Genomic DNA, 24,385 nt, shown 5'->3' with positions numbered 1-24,385 from the left:
TTACAGCTGCCTTATGAAACAGGCGTTGTACCTTACAACGCATCCTATGAAACGTATATGAGTGTGATGGTTTTGCAGTGCATTATGGGACCGGTGTCTTTTATTGGGTGGGAATGGACTCAGTGGTTACTGCTGACCCCGTAATCAATAATTCAGCCTCTCCGGCAGCTTTCATCAATAATAAAAGACCGCTTCAGTGTTTGAGGTGGAATATTTCAGGACGCTGATTACGGATCCGGATTCGTTAGACAGGACGTCAATCCTTCTCGTACCCCTAAACCACGCCCATTTGTCATTCATTTATGTCGCCTTCACAACCCGAGTTACAAAACGACTGGAACTCGTTCTTTCCCTTTTCAAAATAAAAGCCAAGCTCAAAGACGTTGTTTATTCAAAAAGACCCTAGATATCCGTTATTTATTTACCAATCGCTGGGATAACAACTGCGTGTATGAAACAGTTTTTTCAACCGATGGACGCAGTTAAATTAGATAAGTTGGTTTTTGAGGCATGTCACTCGACTAAATAGTAAGTAACTGTTTTCATAATCACGTGAGATATAGGAATAAAAAAAAAAGTAAGATTTTAAAACCAGCGCTGTGGCTTCTCATTTCTGTCAATTAATTTCGTTGTTTCATTATTATTTTCCTGCATCCTGACCTTTACTACTACAAATACACGTACCTCATAACGCATACACACTTATGTAACAGTCTTAATGCAGAAAGCTGAAGTATTTGCCTGTGTAAAGGGTCTGAGTACTTTCCAACCCTGTTTAAAAAGTTCACCGGGTACCAGGTCTTGCAAAGGAAGAAAAGCATGTCGGCTCTGATGTAGGATTGTGCGTTTTTTCTCTTCACATTACAAAGAATTGTCCATGTTGTTGTAAATTTTGATCTTTACAAACACTTCTGTATATATATATATATAGTAAAAAAATACAGTCGGATCAGTTACTCAGTCAATCAGAATCGTCTTTATCTTTCAAGCACTTTGTACCGTTTAAACCAATCTGCTTTTATTTTGAAAAAGCCAACAGGATGTTGTGTCGCGCAACCATTCCGACTTGACAGTGAGTGGTGGTGTTTCTGCGGGTGCTGGACGTGGAGGATAGCAGCCAGATAGAAATAAAGGTGGGTTTTCTTTCTTTATTAATTTTGGAGTTAATGGAGATAAAATCGTACGTTAAATTTAGCGCATTTAGTGTCTCAGCTGCAGTTTATTTTAATCATCCAGCAGCATATTTCAGATGACAGAAGCCTTGACGTGAGATGCCTGCCTTAACAGCTGTTTCCATTGTGAAAACCATAAACCGGCTTCAGAATAACCCGTAAAAACAGACTGATTGTTGTTATCTGTGTGGATGGATGAGGGCTGCTGCTGCTGCTGTCCTGGATCTCTGGCTTGACTCACGGCCTGTCCTGCAGGAAAAGGCGTTTCACACTGTCCGATGGGTTAAATGAAGAAAACAGGTTTGAATGGATCTGAGGCAGGATCAGTGGAATACATTACAAACACACGTAGAGCACACTGCACGAGAGTAAACATATGAAACATGTGGGGGGGTTTAAACCTTTTTTTAATAGGTTACACATTTAATAGGTTAATATTCAAATAAGCATCATGACATAACTAAAGGTCGGCACAGAGAATCATTCAACAATCCGAATACCAGGATTACAGGAGTATTTAATCCGTGAAACGCGGCAGCCATATGGAGGACTGTTGTGTTCCAATGCTGAGGTAAAACACTGAGTCAGATCTCTGGGAGTAAGTACTGAATGATATGTTCATTCATTCACAAGAAAAAAAACAGACTAAATCATAAATATCGTTTTTATATATTTTAATTATGTGCAGCTAATGAAGGATATGGATGAAAGCACATATGAAACACATATGAAAAATGCATAGAGTTTCATCTGGTTTAGCTGCTGTTTCAAATCTTATACAGGAGCCTACTGAAAACTGTGCAGTGCAGTTGCATTGTGTCAGCCTATCAGCCTGCATTTTGGCTTTTAAGCTTAATCAATAAGTATAATACAATAAGACTGCAAGCATGTTCTTAGGCTTTTTTTTAAAGAGTCTCAAAGTGAGCTCACAGCCTGCAGACCACATCTGAATGTCCTCGCTGACGGTAAACTTACTGGCTGAAGGCAGAAGTGACGCATCTGCTGCTTCACATGGCAAAACACACACTAATGTTGCCTGGGAGAGATGCCACTGATATGCAGGGTGGATGCCTTTTTTATTACATTTCAGTCAGTTTGTCAGCAGTAGTCTGAGATGTGCCTGTCTGAACACATGTGCAGAAAAACAGACTTAAAGATTGGATTTCTTGAGCTAATCTGTGATTATGATGCTTTAAACTATGATTATAGATGCTTTTGAACATTACACACACCCACATAAACACAATGTCTGAGAACAAAAGCTCTACATAAGCAGAGTACAGCTCAGCAGATTTAGGGGGGCGAGACTGTTTTAATGACTGTAACAAGCTCTCAAAGATGTATCCAAATACAGCATCTTTCAGCATGAAGTGGGAAGAAGCATTTTCAATCAACATTATAAATTAAGCAATGCACTTGTGTACAAACACACATGACTACTTTTTAATGTCCCGGATTCACCTGCAGACTCTAGCCTCAAAGAGCATCTCTCACATCCTGGCTGCTCTCATTGCTGCTTTCTGTTTTCTGTGCACGGGGGGTTGGGGTGGGGTGGAGAATGAAGTGATGATATTTTTAGCTTCCCCTCCTCTCATCTGCATCTCCACGCTTCCTAGAGAAAGGAGGCACGTGATTGGAGGAAAAAGGGGGGAGAAATGCTGTCTCAGGAAAACTAGGAGAGCCACAGCAGCAGAGTAACGCCACTGCTGTCCAGTTTCAGTAGGTTGTTAGTTATTGTTTCACACGTAAGGCTGGTTAGTAGCTGTAAATGTTGCATCACATTGGTTTTAGTAAACATCAGTGTTTCTAGGCTGAGAAACACTGACAAGACACTGGATTTTTCTTTAACTTCCACTGCATCAAAAGCACCGCACAGAAAGACGGCGGTGCAGGAGGAAAGATGCAGACAGCAGCGTTTTGCTAAAGAGGTCAGAGGTGAAAAGGCTGCTGACTTCACTTTTAAATGGTGATCATCCAGCCAGATCACGCAGATTTGAGTTAAACAAGCCTCTTGGCCAGTGTGAACCGAGTCAGTGAAAGGAAAGAGTTCTGCTGCAGCATCCACACACCCATCGCACTGCATTCAGTCTAGTGCTGGATAAACACTGGAGCCATTTAATGCTTCTGCTCCTAGTTGTGAGTCTGGGGTGAAGATTATGGGTAAAAGTAGTAATGCTACATTAAAACAAGATCTTCTTTTATCAGTCAGTTTATAGATTTGACTTGATTTGACTATTGGGTCTATACGGAGTTGATTATGTGACTGTTTGTTGGATTCACAGCAATGTGTCCGTTTATAAATGCGTCATGCATTGTAATCTGAAAAGTAAGTAATGGAGAAATGTAGCTAAGTCATTAAGTGCAGCACTTGAGTAAATGTAATTCATTATTTTCCATCACTGTCTGTTTGTTCTAATAAAGGAAGGAAGGAAGGAGTTGCATTAGCTTGCCGTATTGCAGATATGGGGATCTCACCACTTTCATCAGGTTAAAGAGGAAGGTGGCATTGACCCCTCGATTAAGAAGTATTGATGGTGCCTTTTCAGGGTAATGTACTAGGACAAGAAGGAGAAGGATGCTGCAAGGTGGGGACTGCAGAGCAGGAGAGCAGATAAGAGTTTGATTTGAAGATTTGTTAAACATCGTCCCCACTATTGAAGTACCAGTCCAAACACAAAATGATCCAAATAACTGATTTATGAAGGAAAGCACCGTGAACCCTTAAACGAGACAATATTTTTACCCACCTGAGAAAATGTCCTCAATGAAAAAAGGTCAAAACCTTTAGCTTCATGGAGAAGTGACACGTATCCACTTCCTCGTCCTCATCTGCACAGCAGACGGAGATTGGAAAAACTCCAACAAAAACTGACATTTATGCTTCTGCCAAAGCCACAAATCAGAAACTGAATGGCATCCTTACAAGAACAATCACTCTGTGACACTCACAAAAATGTTCTAAACAAATGCAGCTTGATTCAGTTTGATGGAACAGAAATAAAACAAAGCAGGCGGCTATCAGTCAGAGCAGTGACACGTGGCTTCTTCATTGAGCGCTTGACAACCTTTGAAAAATGGAAGCCGTTTTTATAACAGATAGAACCTGTCCTGGTACAGGGACCTGCAGGGAGGACGACTTTTTTATTCTGTAAAAATCACAGACGCTCTAAGTTTCTGATTTAGTTATTTGTAATAAAATCGACTGGGGATGTTAGGTTCACATAACCGTCCTCTGATGTTGTTAAGAGATGTGAAAAACCTCTGAGTGAGTCATCTCAGTAACCATCTTAAAGCAAGAATGTGTTTAGGTGATCTGGGATCAGCTGTGGATTAGCTGTCCGTCTGCACTAAGCCAGCCAATCCTGATTAGATGAACCTGACTGGCTGGCTGCAGGAGCACTTAGCTCCTGCAGGGACATCAATCTCCTTTAGGTGGCAGGTTTAGAGGGGGAGCTCAGTGATGTCATTGTCCAGCAGTGAAACCTATAACTCTTAGTCCTGATTGGATTAGTGTGGGAAAAAAATGGAAAAGACTTTGCCTGTGGCGTTAAAGTGTAACTATTGACAAAGTGCTATTGAGCAAAACAGAAAGACTCAGAAAACCAAGCTTCCCAGAGCTGTGACTTATAAAGATAGCTTATCCTCTTCCTTTATATCACAGTTTTCTTAGTGACTCATCCTGATCTTACATGTATATATATATACAAACAGAGACTTGAGCAGCCAATCTAATATTAAAACCAGAAGTCGCTGCGATAACAGATTTGGTTATTATTAGCCATCTCTGCCTGATAAAGCGTGCTTCCCTTCCTCCATCTTCCCTGCACTCTCCGCGATGGAAGGAGTTATCTTTGAACTCTGAAATCTTTTTTTCCTCCTGGCGTTTAGTCTCATCTCCTTTTTATTCGAGACCGAATGCCATTGCTACTTTTCGGATTGTGAGGGAAGATTTGGAAATTTCAGAGCCACTTTGATGGGACCCTAAATGTGCAAATGTACTGACCGTGTGGATCGGCATGCTATTGTAGTTTTCCATCAAAAACACACTGTGTGAAGCCTTGACTTAGACTCAGATATTATTATATCCTACTTGATGCCATTTAGCTTCAAATTTCTGTTGATAATTATATATATGTCTATATTATTTAACAGATGATGCAGATGATGACTGTCATGTTAGACTGGATTGATCCCTGTGGGGAAATAGGGATGTGAGTCAGCATAATCAGCAGCTCAAAGAACATGCTCAAAAATTCAATATGAAATATTATTATACCAGGAAAAAAAAAGGAAAGGGAACAGGAAGAGGGAAGGGATGCATGCGCTTAACAGATGTTGTCACCATCTTTCATCTCAATAACCTACATAAAGGTCAAAGTGAAGTTTGATTATTATTTATAGCTTTGTTTTTTTTAATCAAAAGTGGCAGAAAAAAAGTTCCCGGTTCTCCAGCGTCTCCTATTTCTTTTAGTTTTCAGGCTGTTGCTGGATTGTTGGTCAAGACATGGATGACACTCTGGGCTGTAGAAGATATTGATTTCCTAAACAGGCGCAACAGATAATTGATGGTTCAGTATTAGGAGAAACTACAGCTGCAATAACAACAGGGGTCCCGGCATGGGCTTGTGAACCTTCAAGGGTTGAAATCCAAATATCCAGGCAGCTCTTACAGTGCACATACACCTGACTTGCTTGGAAGTTTGCTAGCAAAGCCAAAAGAAAGCAGCGGCATTCTGGAAGCTGAAAGGAATTTGCATAATGAGAATTTGTTAATTACTTTGAGATTAAACACAAAGGCCTCTCTCTATAAGCTTCTGTATCGAATTAGTGAAGGTTAAACCAACTCTCTTCTCTGCAGCTAATCTCAGAGACGCAGAGGAAAAGCAGCAGAAAAGAAGCAAAAAGCCTGCAGTAGTGTTTGGCAAGACCTACACTTCCAGCATTGGTTGGTCATTTTTAAACTCCTGGAATCCTTGCTGTGAATACTGGAAACAACAACACCGCAAAAGAATCAATAAGAATTTAGGAGCCCAGATTTTATGAAAAGGTTCTAAAACAGGTTGCGAATCACAGCACTAGGATAAATGCAGCAAATGTTCCAGAGGGGGTTAAAAGAAATATGAGCGAATGTGGGTTTTCACAGTACAGAAAGTGGAAGGAGATATAGTAATGCATCTAAACTGACTCCAAGACCTGGATTCGAATGTTTTTAAGAGCAAAACTTTGTGTAATTGCCTGACGTGCTGTCACTGTAACACTGCTGACTCGGCTCGGAGAAGCTCATCGATAACGAACACGTGGGCAGAAATATCTGCAGAGCTGAGCAGACCCTGTCGTGCAGCGGTAACAAGAGCAGATACATTTTTAATAAGGCTCGCCAAAGAGGAAATCAAACACCAAACCCTGACTGTGATCAAGTGCCATCTCACCTCCGGCTGGTTCACCGGAGCTTAGCCTAAAGATAACTGTTAAGTTATAGGTGTCAAATCTTAGACTCTTCCAACCTGACGCTGATATCATACAGCTCTGATCGGATGTGTCGGTAAGCATGCTAGTAGCCAGCTTTTCTTTTTTTTGAGATAAAAAAATATATATACATGTAAAATGTAATGTTTTAAACCAGGAAGTCAATCAGTTTAGTCGGGGATGGTTAGTGTCAGTGCCAAATCATAATAAATACCATCTACTGTACCATAGTAAGAGTAAGATGAAATATATGCTGGATTGTAAAGACAAAAACTACCAAAAAAAGTCCACTTGTTGTCTCCGGGGAGTAAAAACTCAGGAATCAGGAAGAAAACCTCACACAGGTCCAGGATGGGGTCTTAATGCAAACTAGGCCACATAACAAAAAAGATCAAAGTAGTGACATATGGGCCAATCCTGAGGCGGAGCTTTGACTTAAGCCTGCAAATAATACCCAGTTTCCTCAAGAGCTAAGCAGAATTGCGTGCATAGCAAACAATATGAGCATGCAATTGTATGACAGATAAATAAATTAGATTTTTGGGGCTTTTGTCGCTCAGAGAAATTCACCGACACCACTCCGTAGAATGAAGTGCTGTTAGTTGTAGGTGTGTCTTCATTTAAATACTTTTGCAAGGAATTCTGAGATGGAAGCGTCTCCTGTTGTTTAGGTTGGACCTCCGTTTGTCAGGAAGGGACAGGAAAAGCAACACTAAACCAAACTGATTGCAGATCAGTTAATCCAACACGCTGTTCATCCTCTTCAGCTGCACGTTTACTTTTTATTTTCTAATGTTTGTGTAGATTATGCTCATCACACTCAGTGAGTCACACTGCAGTGCCTTTGCTGTGACTGAAACTCCAACTATTGACCGTCAGCTGAGTGGGGTAGAGTTGAGCGGTATATGGTACAACTGCGCAGCATCAATCTCACCTGAAGTCAGTTGATCCCAGATTGAGTGAACAGGGTTGATTAAGCTGTAATAGTGATGATATCAGTGAACCCTAAACTACTTATTAGCTGTGAGCTTTTACAGAATAGAGTCCAAATGAAGAAATAGCTCTGAGTTCAATGTGCTTATGTGTCTATTTCAGTTTGAAAACAAACCTTTTTACGCAATTTTAAGGGGCAAAAATCAGTTTGACAAGTGAACTGAAGTGTTTACCTCTTTTGCTCCATATTCTTTGCAGTTTGTTTATTCAGTTAAATTGTCACCTTGTCTTTCCTGACTGCTATCTTTGTGTTTGTTTGTTTGGTGGCTTTTTGCCTTTTGTCTGATGTTCAGTAAGTGGGACTTTCATCGGATGATGGGCTTGTCAGTTGTTTGGAAAAGAAAAATATTCACTTTATTATGTTTTTGTGACTGTTTCTGGATATAGTCAGTCTGGATAAGATTTCTGGAGAAGTCTGACCATTTTGGCATTTTTTAAAGTTGTCTTGAGCTACAGGGCTTCAGGCTTTCTGAAGGTCTGTCTTTGGACACTGGCTGCTTTTTCACAGATTTTCAGTCCAGTCCTTGTACCTGACCAATTTCCAGTGAGTGTCTGGATCCTGGACTCATGCATATTAATATAAATACAAGCAAATGAAAACAATTGCATGCAGAGGTAAATAAAAAGAATGTAGAACTGATAAATATTGCACATTAAAAACACAGTCTATATGTTAGAGTTTTTTGAGTTCATTGTTCAGTATGGTTATGGTTGTAGGGTAAAAACATGGAGAAGGATCAGGAGAAAGGTAAAACACGGTGGAGGTTCTGTTATGGTTTGGGGCTGTTTCAGCCAGTACTGATTTTTCACTATGATAGTCAACCTAGAAATGCAGTAAAAGCAAACATGAATAGAGAAAACACACACAATGGAACCGCGTCAGTCATGGATTGGCCTTCCCAGAGCCCAGATCTCAACATTTTGTTGAGGCCAAAATCCAAAGTAGAGCTTTGAATGTCTTCAAAAAGCCCGGAGAACTATTACTGAAGACCATTTAAGGAAATTAAAAGAAAGCTGACTAAGTTTGTGAAAATGTACAAAATCTTTTTTGCCATATGTTCTATATTTTCATGTGTTTCAATAAATCTCTGCACCCATTTCCTGTATCCCCAGCAAAATAGAAAGAAATGGTTGGCTGCTTCATGGTTTTGCACAATACTGTATGTTTTTAAAAGAAACCTTTAATATCTAAAGTAGTATTTTCAAAATATATACTGTAAGGTAAAAGTTTAGATTTCTTTACTTGTTACTCAGTAAGTCTAAGTTAATCCTGCACATCCATAATTCTTATTGATTAGGTTCGGCTCTTTTGAAGAGTATGCATGTCTTATTTTTGCACACTCTTGAAGTATTCACAGATCCTCCGAGCTGTGAGGAACTGTTGACGTCACAGGCAGAACAGAAGCCATCAACTAAAAAGATACTGGCAGCCATGTGGCTGCTGCATTTTCCGATGCTCTCAATTTAGCAACCTGACTAAATCCTATTTACATGAAACAGCTTTATGAATGTTTATGAATGTTTTCTGTGATCCTCTGTGCAGCGTTCTCACAGTAGGTTTATCACATCTCGACCCACCTGCTTAGCCCTCGTTTGCATAATAGAATGTGCTGAGGAAGGGTCGGGGCTTCTCCATTATTTAACAAGCATCTCTGTGTTCCTGCGTGTAAGCCGATAGGCCCGAGCTGTGAGGACTGAGCACTTGTTTTCTTTGTTCTTTATTCTGTCTGAGTTCTAGTGTTCCGCTGCAGCCGAGTCGAGATAACAGTCTAAATATAGAGGCGGGTGAAGGGACTGAGTCCTGTGGGCTACAGTCATCGTGCTCTGAAGAGTCACTCACTCTGTTTTCTAAATCCTTTTAGGTCTCGTAGGTTTGAATCTTTGTAGTCCTGGACAGCGAATGCAGTAACGTAACGGCAGTGTAAGTTTCAGTGAAGCTGCTGTTGTTCTTTGGCTGACTGTTAGAGCAGATCTGCAGCCCAATTTAAAACACAGCAGTAGTTTGACCTTGCTGAATAAATATGTAGAACTAGCTAATGCAGTGCATAAGATTCATAAAAAGGTTCAATGTATAATAAGGAACTTTGAGGAAATTTTGGATTTTAAAGTAAGTGCTAGTCTTATATTTTTATGAGATTGTGTTCCTCAAAAGAAATATGGTCTCATTAATAACTGCATGTTACACCTTTAGATGGGTTTGAACCTAACACCTTATACTGGAAACCAAGAGAGTGGAGGTGTCTACTGTTCCTTAGGTTAGGCGCTAACTTAAACTGTGAGCTAACTATGATAGTAACCAGAATCATAGTTAGACCCCAATCTAAGGACTAGAGTAGGTTATTTTCTTAATTAGGAATATCTGTGTCTAAACCCAACTAAACTTTGAGTGAAAAAGGAGGCAAACAGTGAATCAAAGTCTAAAAGTTGTCAGACACATCTGTCCCTGCATCCTTCGCCTGTCTGCATCCTAATGTGGACTTTTTTTTAATGCCTCTGTTAGTCATTTAAAAGAAGCTCGCACGGGCTCTTTCAGACAAAAGGAACAAAGGACCATTATGACTACATTTTTTTCATCCATCGTTTAAAGTAAAACACGGTATTTCAGTATTAGCAAATGCACCATACCAGATCCTATATTGGCTTTACAATGAAGTCAGGATGCTGAACAAGACTCGTTACAAGTGAGCTCGGTGCTCACTCGAGCTCACACCCTGCTACAGCTTTCCAAGAAATTAATTAAATCTGAAGTTTATCCCTTTGAACGTAAAGGTTTCATGCTGTACATAGTTCATGGTTAACATAGACGTAGAGTCCCCCAGAAATCTGTTTGAGGAAAATGGCTAACCATTCAATTCAATTCAATTCAATTTTATTTATATAGCGCCAAATCACAACAAAAGTCGCCTCAAGGCGCTTCATAGATACAGAGAAAACCCAACAATCATATGACCCCCTATGAGCAAGCACTTTGGCGACAGTGGGAAGGAAAAACTCCCTTTTAGCAGGAAGAAACCTCCGGCAGAACCATGCTCAGGGAGGGGCGGGGCCATCTGCTGCGACCGGTTGGGGTGAGAGAAGGAAGACAGGATAAAAGACATGCTGTGGAAGAGAGACAGAGGTTAATAACAGATATGATTCAATGCAGAGAGGTCTATTAATGCATAGTGAGTGAGAAAGGTGACTGGAAAGGAAAAACTCAATGCATCATGGGAATCCCCCGGCAGCCTACGTCTAATGCAGCATAACTAAGGGAGGATTCAGGGTCACCTGGTCCAGCCCTAACTATATGCTTTAGCAAAAAGTTTTAAGCCTAACCTTAAAAGTAGAGATATTGTCTGTCTCCCGAATCCAAACTGGAAGCTGGTTCCACAGAAGAGGGCCTGAAAACTGAAGGCTCTCCCTCCCATTCTACTTTTAAATACTCTAGGAACAACAAGTAGGCCTGCAGAGCGAGAGCGAAGTGCTCTAACAGGGTGATATGGTACTACAAGGTCATTAAGATAAGATGGGGCCCGATTATTTATGACCTTGTATGTGAGGAGCAGGATTTTGAATTCAATTCTGGATTTAACAGGAAGCCAATGAACAGAAGCCAAAACAGGAGAAATATGCTCTCTCTTTCTAGTCCCTGTCAGGACTCTTGCTGCAGCATTTTGGATTAACTGAAGGCTTTTCAGTGAGTTTTTTGGACATCCTGATAATAATGAATTACAGTCGTCCAGCCTGGAAGTAATAAATGCATGAACTAGTTTTTCAGCGTCACTCTGAGACAGGATATTTCTAATTTTAGAGATGTTGCGCAAATGGAAGAACGCAGTCTTACATATTTGTTTAATATGTGCGTTGAAGGACATGTCCTGGTCAAAAATGACTCCAAGGTTCCTCAGCGTTACTGGAGGCCAAGGTAATGCCATCCAGAGTAAGAATCTGGTTAGATACCATATTTATAAGCTTTTCAGGGCCGAGTACAATAACCTCAGTTTTATCTGAATTAAGAAGCAGAAAGTTAGCGGCCATCCAGGTCTTTATGTCTTTAAGACAATCCTGCAGTTTAACTAATTAGTGTGTGTTATCTGGCTTCATGGACAGATAGAGCTGGGTGTCATCTGCATAGCAGTGAAAATGTATTCTATGTCTTCTAATGATGCTGCCTAAGGGAAGCATGTATAATGTAAACAGAATTGGTCCTAGCACTGAACCCTGTGGAACTCCATAATTAACCTCAGTGTGTGAAGAAGACTCTCCATTTACATGTACAAATGGGAGTCTATTAGATAGATATGATACAAACCACTGCAGTGCAGTACCTGTAATACCTACAGCATGTTCTAATCGCTCTAATAGGATATTATGGACAACAGTATTGAACGCTGCACTAAGGTCTAGCAGGACAAGCACAGAGATGAGTACACTGTCAGAGGATATAAGAAGATCATTTCATTCTTGTGCAGTGTGCTGTCATATGCTTACTCCTTAATGGTGTTGCTGTTGGTGTAAATGTTAGGCTGGATTTTTAATAGAGTGTAACTTTGATCAAACATGTTTTACATAAATAATTAAAATAGAAAATTGTGGACGGGACTGGCTTTAAACTACATGGCTAGCTAGTGGGTACAAAACTCTATGCTAGCATGAAGTTCATCCTCATATACCTCCATCCACCGATGAGAATATTGCAATATGTGGTTGTGATTAATGCCCATGAAGCAAATGTGCATTGTGTAAAGCATGCTGAGTCTAACAGATGCTGACAACGTCGTTTGTCTTAACATGCATTAAACGTACGACCTCTTCTGTGTTAAACAGCTCCTCTGCTGTTGTTTCAGCAGCCTCTTCTGTGTGTGTTTAATGAAATCGATGCTCATTAATTTAGCGTAATGTCCTGGCTGACAGTAGAAGCTGCTAATGCGTCTTAATGAATGCCTGCATTTTTATTTACTAGTCTGTGTATCTTTCGGACCCAGAATGTAGCATTTAGAGCCTTCGCTAATTGGCAGTGCCCATCCTTGTTCTTATTGTCACTGTGGTTCTTTGCACTTTGTACTGTGCAGATGGATGCCCCACAGTTTGGGGGTCCATCTGCCATCACCAAGAAGGATGGCCACCCCGTTCCACATCTTACATGCAACTATTTTTAACGTGTCATATATGGTTTTCTTATTAAAATGCTGGTAAAGGGAGAAATTCAAACTGGGGCTTTTGAGGTTTTGCCAGCAGCCCATTATCCTTTGGAAATAATAACTCTTTGGCATTTTTGCTTGAAACATTATTAAAGTCATTAAAGCTGATTAATTCCTTGTTAATTACCTAATCTCTGCATTTTCCTACTTCAAAGACGATACGCATTGTTTTCCCTAAAGCTTTATCAGATCTTCTACGCTGGTTTTCTAGTAACCCCAAGAAAATCTTATATTGGGTATTATCCTGACTGCTGATATCCATCTTCTATTTTCATATCTACACCTACTTCATATCAATTTGTGCTCTTTCTTGTTCTGTTGCTCATGATTTGTGCACCATATCTGAACAGTGTGAATCTCTCTTACTCAGAAAGCTCAGTTTGTCACTCTACAGAGTATTTTAGAAATGGAAGAAACAGAAAAATGTCATTTCTATTTCAGAGAACATTTACTGTGATCTTACAGTGAGGCCACTGCAGGAGTTTGGTTAAAGACTTTCTCTGTTGTCTTTGTCCACAGATGGCTTCAGCAACAGCAACCTACGGGCAGAAGGAGTCCTCTGACCAAAACTTTGATTATATGTTCAAGATCCTCATCATCGGCAACAGCAGCGTTGGAAAAACCTCCTTCTTGTTCCGCTACGCCGACGACTCCTTCACGCCGGCCTTTGTCAGCACAGTTGGCATCGACTTTAAGGTGAAGACTATCTACAGGAATGACAAGAGGATTAAATTACAGATCTGGGTAAGATGACAAGAAAAGAAAAAAAGTGCTATGAACCAAAAAGTATACCTACTTTGCTTACTAGTATCTGGTTAGTTTATATTATACTGGTTGACAGGTGTAAAGAAAAAACTGAGGTTCACACATACACACTTATGAGGGAAAACAAGACAACAGACACAGGGAGACAATATATATGCACCCAGATAACATGGGGAGACGTAAGTGATGAGACCCCAGCTAAAGCCAGGAGGAAGTTAAACCTAACATAAGACACAGTGAGCAACTTCTGTCAAAATAAAACAGGAAGTAACTAAACATGGAATCGTTAGCAGAGAGGAATTTTCACTTCATTTTAATTCAAACAGTCACAAACAGTCACCTCGAGGCCCTTTATATTGTAAGGTAAAGAAAGTACAATGATACACAGAAAGTCCCAACAATCAGATGTTCGCTTAACAGCAAGCGCTTGGCGACAGTGGGAAGGAAAAACTCCCTTTTAGCAGGAAGAAATCTCCTATAGGACAAGGCTCATGGAGGAGCAGCCATCATGGGGATGAAGCCATAGAGAAGGCTAGATTAACGGAACTCAGAACATAAACAGTACTAAATACTGACAGAAGCCAGATAACAAAGGTAACAAGAACTAAAGACTATATCAAGTTTTTTTAAAGATATAAAATATCTCTAAAAACAAACAAGGATTCAGAGCCCAGACACACCAAAGCCCAGGATGATGACAGATAATTTCTTTTACGTTGTTTTCAAAGTCTGCCCATAATTAGTACAATATGAATTTTTGAAAGTCAATGCATCTGGTTTGCTTTTGGTATTTGGTATATTTGGTGGTGTTGATTTGATCACTTCCTTGAGTTATTTCAAACTAGGACACACAGATGCTGTCCAATGAGAGGTTAACTTAGCAACACCAAGGAAATGCACCTGAAGTGTGTGTGTTTGTGGTGAGGAATGAGCTAATGCAAGAAGCACTGCACTTCATCACACGTTTCACACACATTTGTTGGTCAAAGCATTTATGCTTCCTTTTCTCCGCTTAGCTTTTCTGCACAGCAAATGCCCAGATGGGCTTACAGACAAGCATGAAATATTTCCTCTGCACTGACATGTGAAATACATAAACAGGGTGTGTGGATGTGAGAAATAAAGCTGGGTTTCAGTTCCTTGTAAGTCTTTTTTTTCTCCATTCTCCAACTATTTTTGAAAGCAAGTGCAATGCCACAAATACCTTCCAGGAAGGATCGTCCTGCACGCACACACTTTTCAGACCATTTTGCCCCTGTCTATGACGTCAGGATTTTAACCTTGCCTTTAAAAATATTGTCATTGTCAGATTAAGGAATGTAGATATTCATGTTTTCCAATGGATTCTCATAATTGAGCAAATAAAAATAAAAAACAGGAGTTGTAAGACCCTGCCCCGTGGTGCTGTTTTATTATGCAAAGTCAGATTCCAGTGAACACACAGATTTGCACACATCGGTGCCTTCGCTGCAGCCTGCACGTGCAGATGAACACCAACAGAGCAGAATACATTAGACGGTTACGGTGACACGTCCCCGGGAGCAAACAATAAGGTGTTTCCTCAGATGTGTGTTTGCTTCTACGGGCGCGAGGGTTAAAGACAGCTGAAGCTCTAAACTGCTCTAAACTCTTTGGTTTGAGCTGCAGGAAACTGGTGTTTAGGTGCCATGCTGTAGACAATTACATCATTTCCACCTTCACACCAAAGTTCTGCAGCAACCAGAGCTGTGATGGTGAGCAGAGCATTGAATTTGTGTGGCTGTGCACACGTGGATCTGTTTTGTGTGTAAGGCTGCCTCTGTTGTCAGCCTTTCCCAGGTCTTGCCTCTGGTAAGAAAGATACAATCGGCCAATCGGAGAAGAATAAACCTAAGACTGGGTGATGCTCTCCCCTCCCCCATTACTACACATCTCAGAAGATGCCCCCCTCCCTTTCGTTTCTGTCTCACGCACACAGACACACACACACGCACACACACTTCCTCCCCCACTGCTCAGCTAGCTGAGTAAAAATGAAAATGTTGGCATGAGCGCACAGTGCGTATATTTGTGCCACAGTGTGCAGTTATTCCAGTGTATGTTGATTTGTGCAGACCCGTGACATATACTTAGATGTCATACATGTTGTTTAAATGGCCACGTTTGAGAACGCGTCACGTTGCAGATAAAACTGAAGGCCTGAGAGGCCGTGTGGAGCTGCTTTCACAGCGCTCATGACAGCTGCAGTCCAAAGTAAAGACTTCTGGTTAAACGCGACCAATCAAAAAATAAAATAAAATAGAGCTTCAGAATTACCAGATTTATAAAGGTAGACAGATAGGATGAACTATGATGACACTAATATAATCTGTTAGCTGACATCCAGTAAGACAGACATATACACACCGGCCAGTGCTCAGACCCTCCTTTGTTGGAGCTCCTCCATTAGATGTCTCTAGGCTCACACACACAAGGGGAAAACAGCAGAGATGATAATGTTGCAGCTAGTAACAAAATATTATCCGTTCTCCTCTCCATTAAAATGCTATAGGCTACATTATCTCTTGCCAGTTGGAAAGATTATCATTTTATATTCCGTGGTAAGCCCTTAACTCTAAATTTGATGCTTAGCTCAAATATGAATAGTCCAGTGTTCATTATATAACACCACTCAGTGCTACCTACACTGACATTTTAGGTATAGAGCTGATGCACTTATCCAGAACAACTTGCAGCACACACTTAGTGGGTGAGCAAAAATAGGGTGCAAGCTGCAGTTGCAGAACATTATACAGTAACCATCAGTTTGGAAAGCATAGATCAAAGCGACAGCTCTCTGAAAATGCAATTTTCTAGTGACCCGAGTGTGATAATGTATGACTGAGTGAATAGATATATTCATGTCACGCACACACACACACACACATGTACTCATCAGTTTTTTGTGCACATGATGCTTTTTTTGTGTGTATTTATCTGGTTATCAGGACTTTTATTAAAAATGTGTTCTTGAAATTGAATTTTTCAACAGATTATTGAAAGGTAGGCATTTAGTTTATAGGAGCGTGTGTGATAAAATGTACCTATAGCAGTAATGATTTAGCTAAAAGTATGAGTTCTTTTGACACAATTTCAGCTTTTTCCATAGCTGATTGTTGAGATTATCTTTGTCTTTCCTTCAAGTAAACCCTTAAAATGACTTAATAAGGATTATAAGGGTTTACTTAAAAGATTAATTCACTTTTTTCTTTCACTCTCTAATTAAATCTTAGCTGAGAAGTCTGACACTACTATCATATCTTTAGCTGAAGCTTCAGGTAGCAGCTGGTTAGCTTAGCATAGTGAGAAAAAACAGATGAAAACAGCTAGCTCTGCTCTGTTTGAAGGTAACTGTTGCAGGTTTGACAGCTCTTTTTGGATTGGCTGAGGCTCAGGAAGAAAGGTTGGTGGTTTGAGCCCTGTCATCTCCAGTCAGCATGCCAAATGTCCTTTGGCCAAATGTCCAAACTCCACTCTTCGATGCATCCATCAGAGTATGATTGTGTGTTAATGTTAGAAAGAAAACACTTAAATCGGAAAAAGCTCACCTGTTAGCATGATTTAAGTTATTCTATCTACAAACCCCCTCAACTTATAAAACCTTTGAGATATGATTTATATCTGTGCTAAGTTATCAGCTACAGCTAGCAAACGTAACATAGGTAACACATGTACCTGAATATCAGTACTAACTAACAGACAGGTGTAAGGACTCAAAGCAGACTCTACAGGCTGTTCAACAAACAGCTCATGTTTAATAGTGTAAGAAACAACAATTCAAGATAGAATAGAAAAAAATCCAAATTTGTCAAATACATAGGGAGGAACAACAGGAAGATAAACAGTCATCACAACAAAGACAAGCTGAAGCCATTAAATACACAGGTGGAATAATCAGAGACAAAGGAAGTACAACTAAATACAAGGAAGAAAAGACAAACCAAAACAGGAAGTAACATAAGAACCACTTAGAAACTTGACAATGAGACACAGGAGGCAGGAAAACCAAAGTCTAAGAAATTTACGTATGTGACAATACAGCGTTAACTATAGCTACAAAGAAAACTGGATCTGAAAACTAAAAGAGATTGTAGGCAAAGCTAACAATACAATCATAAAGAAACCAAATATATACTTTGTTAAATAGAACACAAAACCCAAAGAACACTGTAAATATGAGAAATCAATAAGTAAGTACAAAAACTCAGGGTCCATGACACTGTGCCACATGTTATTTGTCAGATAATTAAAAATGTCCATAAGGAACAATACTACAAACGCAGTTTGGTCATTTTTACTGGGAGTGGCGCCTGGCAGATAGTGACCAGCTACAGCCTGCAGTGACAGCCCGAAATTTAAGCCTTAGGTTGAACTTCTGGTTGAGCCATAAAAAATGTGCCCATAGTACAACTGTTACCCAGAGAGAAACTACCCATAAAGGCCAAAGCCGACAGGGGGAAAGAAAAACTCCTATTTAGCAGGAAGAAATCTCCTGTAGAACCAGACTCATGGTCAATAGGCCAAATATATCTTCATTTAAGTGTGTAATGGTTAAGCTCACAGAGGGAACTTTTAATTTTTGGGTTGAGTCAGTGTTTAGTTAGTGAAGTTGTAACCTGACCAAATACAGCATTTGTCTGGCTAATAACCCTTCACCATAACCCAACAGGCAAGAGAGAGGCATTGGTCACCTTAACTGACTCTTGGCAAGAAACTAAATAAGCACATTTCCCAAAATGCCATATGTGTGCTTGCAGAAGAAAAAAACCCCACACACATCTCTGATTGTGTGCACTGGCTGTATGACTATCCAAATGGTTTTGAATGCCAGTGTCAAACAAAGAGTTCATCCTGTGAAGTGTAAACCAGCATGAGACTTTTTTTTAATCTCTGCACCGACAGCTGAGGGATGCTGTTGGAACAGAAGCCGCTCAGCTTACAAGGTGAGGCAGGGTGTTGGCTAGCTGTAACACTGTGCTTTAATTCCCTGAGCAATAATCAGGGTAATGCTTGTATTACCTGCAAAAGTGACTGATTACATTAAATTAAACCTTTAAAACACAGTTATGTACTTGCCCGATGTGTCAAAGCTGTAAGTAAAGATAGGTTTTCTAATACTTTCTGCTCTGAATCGTCAGCACCTTTCCAACAGCAGTGAGGGCTGTAGATAAACTCCCCAATTACACCAACACACACGGAGCTGCTGTTTGCTTTTTCTACTGCTTTTTCTACTTCTACTCACAGTGCTGTGGGAGCGCACTGTGACATTAAAACACACACCTGAGCGATACACTGTGTCACATTGTCAGCAGGATTCTGGCACTGCTTATTCAGCAATATAGATGATGTAATTGTATTGCATGTTATCAGCTTTTCATTACCTGATTTAAACTGCTGTGTGAAGTATGAGGAAATATAATTCACATTTCTGCTCCTGGGTAACCAAATTGTTTCTTTAATTCTTCTTTTTTCAGCTGCCACAGTGGATCCTCTGTCTCCATTGTACCCTATCTATCGTACCCTGCCATCTTCTTCAGTCACACCAACCTTCTGCATGTCGTCCTTTATTACATCCCTAAATTTCCTCTGTAGCATTCCTCTTTTTTCTCCTGTCTAGCAGCTCCGTCTTTAACACCGATTGCCCAATATGTCCACTATCTGTCCTCTCCACATGTCTAAAACCAATCTTAATCTCCAGACTCTCTTTGTTTGAGCCACTCTGCAGTAACATGATAAAAACAATCACTGTAATTAAATTGCTCTTTTCTTTCCTCAGGACACGGCTGGCCAGGAACGTTACCGCACCATTACCACAGCTTACTACCGAGGAGCCATGGGCTTCATTCTCATGTATGACATTACCAATGAGGATTCCTTCAACGCTGTCCAGGACTGGTATGTCATTGGCTGGGGTAGTGCTGATGATAAGGGGGACTACAACATATAAGCAAGTAGGATAAACACCACTAAAAAAATTATTATTTGGATGCTGTATCCTGTGTAAAACAGTGCTGTTATGTTCTTTTTAAGTTTCTGTTTGGTGCTTTTTAGGCACCAAAAATCACCCTCTATCGCTGTTTTTCTGGTGAGACAAAGAGTTGTGCGGATGATGAATGAAACTGCATCTAGAGATTTAGTATCTCTCTAGAAATAGATGCAGGGATACAGGGGGATAGAAGAACAGAGCCACTGATCCGGTTCAGGTTTCTGTCTATTTTAATAGACCACAGTATGAGCTTTCTGTCTCTGCAGAGTAATGAGATGCGATCGTGATATCTTTTCCTTTTTGTTGTGCTATATAACCTGACCAGCACATCACAGAGGACCATTCCATTTATTTTCCACCTACTCGGTCATACCTTGTTGTTGATATTGCCTGTGTTTATGGGCAATTCAGTCTTTAAGTTTCAGTACGGACTTACAGTAAAATCAAATAAATCACACTGATCCTTTGATTTTTATTGTGTGTGTGCACAATTTGAGAGTTTTTAGATTCAGATTCATTTTTTTACCTCTTCAATCAGTGCGATCCTGAATTTTGGGGGAAAAAAACCCTTTAATGTTGCATTCAGACGTCCCAGCCTTTGACTTTCCTCTCTGACCCCGCCCTCAGGTCGACTCAGATTAAGACGTACTCATGGGACAATGCCCAGGTGCTGCTGGTAGGAAACAAGTGTGACATGGAGGATGAGCGAGTGGTGAACTCAGAGAGAGGTCGTCAGCTGTCCGAACACCTCGGTGAGTTCATGCTGAACACACACACGCACAAAATTCAACCTTGCGAGTTTACAAGATATGTAACTTTTTATATTCAAATGGCTCTTTTGCAGACTAATAGTGCTTGTGATGTTTTAGGAACATGAGTGGAGTCTTCTCTGAGGCTGGTACCGCCTGATAAGCCAGGAAGGAGTTTGCAGTTTGCACTTTATCTGCCCCTTTGGGTTCAAACCTATCGGCCAGCTGTTGCTTTTCTGTGCAGAGTTTGCATGTTACTCCCTGTTCCCGTGTTGGTTTTCTCTGGCTGTTCTGGCTTCCTCCCGCAGTCCAAAGGCAAATACGCTAGGTCAAATTGTTGTAAAAGGTTATCTGTCTCTGTGTGTTAACTTTGTGAGTCACTGGAATGATCTGCAACCGCACCACCAAATGTAATCTGCCCGGCAGATAGCAAGGTGTATCCCTTCTTGACTGACAGACCGAACACAGCTCGGCGACCTCTCTCATGCTCTGTTTCTCCTCCAGGTTTCGAGTTCTTCGAGGCCAGTGCCAAGGACAACATCAATGTGAAGCAGACCTTTGAGCGCCTGGTCGACATCATCTGTGAAAAGATGTCTGAGAGTCTGGACGCCGGCGATCCCGCTGTCACAGGGGCCAAACAGGGGCCCCAGCTGACAGAGCAGCCCGCTCCTCCTCACCAGGACTGTGCATGTTAAAGCTGACTCCTTTCCAAAACCCTTTTCCACTGTCTTTCTCCTTGTCCTCCTTTCAGCTGGACCCCAGGTCCTTGGGTCTGTACTTCATCACCCGTTTCACTCCTTTTCCTGCTCGTCTCTGTAGGAAGATTGGCTAAAGGTCACAAGAATCAAGCTGAAAAGTGTCTGAAAAGTGTCTGAATTAGTGTTTTTACTGTGGTTGCTCCTGGTTTCTCTGCACAAATGAGCTAAAAGGTCATTCAAAAAGTGCAGGTGCTGGTATGATGCCAAAGCACCTTAAATCAAGCTGCAGTTTCAGACTCTTTGCAGCCTGGTTCTTGAAGCTTTTCAACCCGTCGTATGTTGTTTCCCTGATCCTCGGTGTGGTTTTACAAGAAGGATTTGACGGCGTAACGTACACCCTCAGAGTGCCATTAAAATCCTTCCCATGTTTACAGTTCTTTGTTTCATGTCAGTTGAATATCTTGGAAAAGATGCCAGCCTTGGATTTGGTGACCAAGAGGGCCACACTGCTCAGTTCGGTAGGAGTGGTGATCCAGCTGAGATCTGCTCAGTATCAATGTAATGCATTTCATATATGTCATTAAATGTCTCTTTTGTTGTCTCACCAAGTTTCAGAACAGATAGCAAGCGTTCTGTCTTTCCGTTGTTCATCTGACTATTTCGCCTTTTTTCATTTTTTACATTTCTTTTTGTACTTTGGCGCCCCCCTTTTTTTTCCCCTACAGCAAAACACTTAGGGGGGTGAGAGGGATGCGAACAAATTATAACTAAGTGAAAAATGAAGAGACACATTTTATTTAATTATATTTATTTCAAATGTACATATAAATGTTGTGCAATATATATATCTATATACATAACATCTACAGGTATGCATTTCTGGATAGGTATAAAGACGGTACGAAGCTCTGTGAGGACAGTATCTGGTATAAAAGGCCTGTTTGTTTGGAGGTTGTGTCGAAGCGTGTCTCCTGCGAGCCGCTGAATTTCACTCTTGTTTATGTCTCGTGCTACTTTCAGAAATAATGCACCATCATAAATCGAAACTTTCTGCTAAATTACTAACAAGTCTAAATCCGTCTGGTGTGGTTTTCACTGCTGTGACACGTAGCATCGTTGCGTAAGTTCTATTTTAGAGGAAGGAGATGCATTTCTTTTTCAGAATAGTCTTAAAGCCATTTAGGTTCTCAGTGTTTGTATAATAGAAAAGGTTTTAATGTGTCTTTGTCTTTGTCACTGGAAGATAAAGGGAAAAATAGGAGGCTGTCTAAAAAGCATCTTTGTGCAACACAGTTGAAAGTATTTTCCATCAGGTGGAAAAAATTCTGCAGATACCTTTTTTTGTAAAATACTGAAGTTGAGGTCATGTAACAGCTAAAACCTTCAGACTTCAGGCTTTCATCTCTTTGATTGCTGTCCTCAAATATAAAGACACTGAAACATTTCATCAATCTTTGAAGGACAAGAGCGATGTTACTTCTTTGATATTCCAGGGTATTTTGCTTTCTGTTGGTAGCTTGCCTGCAGGCAGTGAAAGAAACATCAGGATAGATTAGGATGATTCCCAAAATGCCCAGATTGGAGTTTGTTGTGGTTACTTGGCAGATCTACTGATCTTTGACCTCTAGGTGAGTACAGTATGCTGGCTTGCTTTCAAAATCATTCAACAACTACAGTCCTGAGCTTCTGTCTTGCTGGTTGAGACTTACAGAGAGTAGAGATCATGCTGACACATGGTACAGCACCGTAGCGAGATTCAAGACAGGAAAAACATGTATGGCAACATGTGTGGGGTGTAATCCGTATATATGTGTTTGATTGCATTATTCTGAAAGAGAACTCGTTTCTTTTCTGGACGGAGACAGCGTATCAAATAACATGTTGACTCCTCGTGTTTATCTGCTTAATAAAAAAACACTACGCGATTAATACCACTAACACCTCAGTATTACGGATAAATGTGGGCTCTTGTGTGGGCGTCGGTTTATTTGTGTGTTTGCGTTTGATCTCAGTCTTCAGGTAAATTATGGACCGCACTGTTTAAATACGAAGCAAGCGTAAAGCAGCTGAAGGCTCGAGCCAATGCAGGAGTTAAATATTCAGTACTGGGAAAGTATTTGCACTTTGGTTTTATTACAGTTTTAACGGTTAAAACTGGCTTACTGGGTATTCTTTCTTTATACTTCACCAAAGATTGCTTAAGAAGCAGCTCGCTGTTTTTGCTGTGGGGTGCCAGGTCGAGGAGTGTAACCAATTTTAAACGTTTAAACAAGTAATAAAACAAGTTCCTCACAGGGAAATATTGTGAGTCCTGTTCATATCAAAAGGATTTCATATCAAAAGGATTTCATATCAGCGTTAACCCATATTGATGAATGGGATGACATCTATGGACTGAAAGGGCAAAGCGCTACTGGATGAAAATCAGTAATGAATGACTTTGTAAAGCTCGTGTCTCATGTTTGGCAGGAACTTCAATACTATAAAAAACTGAGTCTCCATTCAGAGTGGTGTTATTAGAACAGGAAGTGATTTGGCCAGTAAATATGACTATGAACTGCGGAGATGATTTTGATCCTGCATACATTTTACTTCTTACTGGTTGTGACTGTTTCCTTTCTGGTAAAATCCAAAACTTTGAACTGTTCTCCTTTCTAATATGTCTTCCTCTCCATATAAACCCTGTCTGTAAATACTCTACCTTTGAGTCATATGTGTGGATTGTGTTGTATTGACTCAGGCTTGCATTGAAAAAAAGAAGAAGAAAAAAAAGACCTGAAATCCCCCAAAGAGCCATGTTGTACTGTACCCTGCATTCATTTCTAGGCCTGCTTGTGAATGAATGTGTCACTCAGCTACGAAGCAATACAAACTACAGTATGTACACAAAAACAAACGCCATCCAGCTTGGTAGAGGTTGCCGACTGTAGAGCTTCTACTAGCACGCAGAAATAACATGTGACTTGATTTGGTCTTGTATCACTGCCTCTTCAGTTCCCTCTCAGCCATTTAAAGTGAGAGAATATGCTGTGGATGTTTTTATCTGTACTTTGTGGTAAAACAATAATTAAAAAAAAGTTGCTAACATTCAGTTTACTGTAGTTTTTGAAGTGTTTCTGCCCTCAGTGAATGCTTTTACCTGGCGCTTCTTCAACATCCAGTGAGGTTTTTACTCTGAACCTAAGATTCAGATTAGTTTAAAATAATAACATATGACAGACGCTTGAGTCACCAGGATTTAGCATGAAATTGTCATTTTGGTGGCAAATATCTGGCTGCTAGTAGCTTCAACATCCTCAGGATGTCACTCTTTCACTTTTCATTTTTGAAAGAAATTTGAAGAAAATCTCAGAAACTA

At 40.4% G+C, this 24,385-nt stretch overlaps 1 protein-coding gene across 1 annotated transcript; it reads left to right on the top strand.

Moving 5' to 3' along the window:
• The first annotated feature begins 1,032 nt into the window (after positions 1 to 1,032).
• On the top strand, positions 1,033 to 24,118 carry rab3ab (RAB3A, member RAS oncogene family, b). Its single transcript, XM_086263121.1, has 5 exons — positions 1,033 to 1,133; positions 13,331 to 13,555; positions 19,371 to 19,489; positions 20,208 to 20,332; positions 20,834 to 24,118. The coding sequence occupies exons 2-5, from the start codon at positions 13,331 to 13,333 to the stop codon at positions 21,022 to 21,024; spliced, it is 660 nt and encodes a 219-aa protein (XP_086119247.1). The 5' UTR covers positions 1,033 to 1,133; the 3' UTR covers positions 21,025 to 24,118.
• Positions 24,119 to 24,385: the final 267 nt, after the last annotated feature.

Source organism: Aulonocara sp. 'chitande type north' Nkhata Bay, linkage group LG15, assembly GCF_057382095.1.
Source record: "Aulonocara sp. 'chitande type north' Nkhata Bay isolate Kocher_YH1m ecotype deep benthic linkage group LG15, A_spYH_male_GT1.1, whole genome shotgun sequence".
Lineage (NCBI taxonomy): Eukaryota > Metazoa > Chordata > Actinopteri > Cichliformes > Cichlidae > Aulonocara > Aulonocara sp. 'chitande type north' Nkhata Bay.
The sequence above is the reverse complement of the archived record's forward strand: the minus strand, read 5'-3'. Positions and strand labels throughout refer to the sequence as shown.

Excerpts from the sequence above, each read along its gene's own strand:
- rab3ab (XM_086263121.1), top strand. The coding sequence starts at position 13,331 with ATGGCTTCAGCAACAGCAACCTACGGGCAGAAGGAGTCCTCTGACCAA. Across the intron at positions 19,490-20,207 it reads TTCAACGCTGTCCAGGACTG|GTCGACTCAGATTAAGACGT; the intron begins GTATGTCATTGG and ends CCCCGCCCTCAG. Across the intron at positions 20,333-20,833 it reads TCAGCTGTCCGAACACCTCG|GTTTCGAGTTCTTCGAGGCC; the intron begins GTGAGTTCATGC and ends TTTCTCCTCCAG.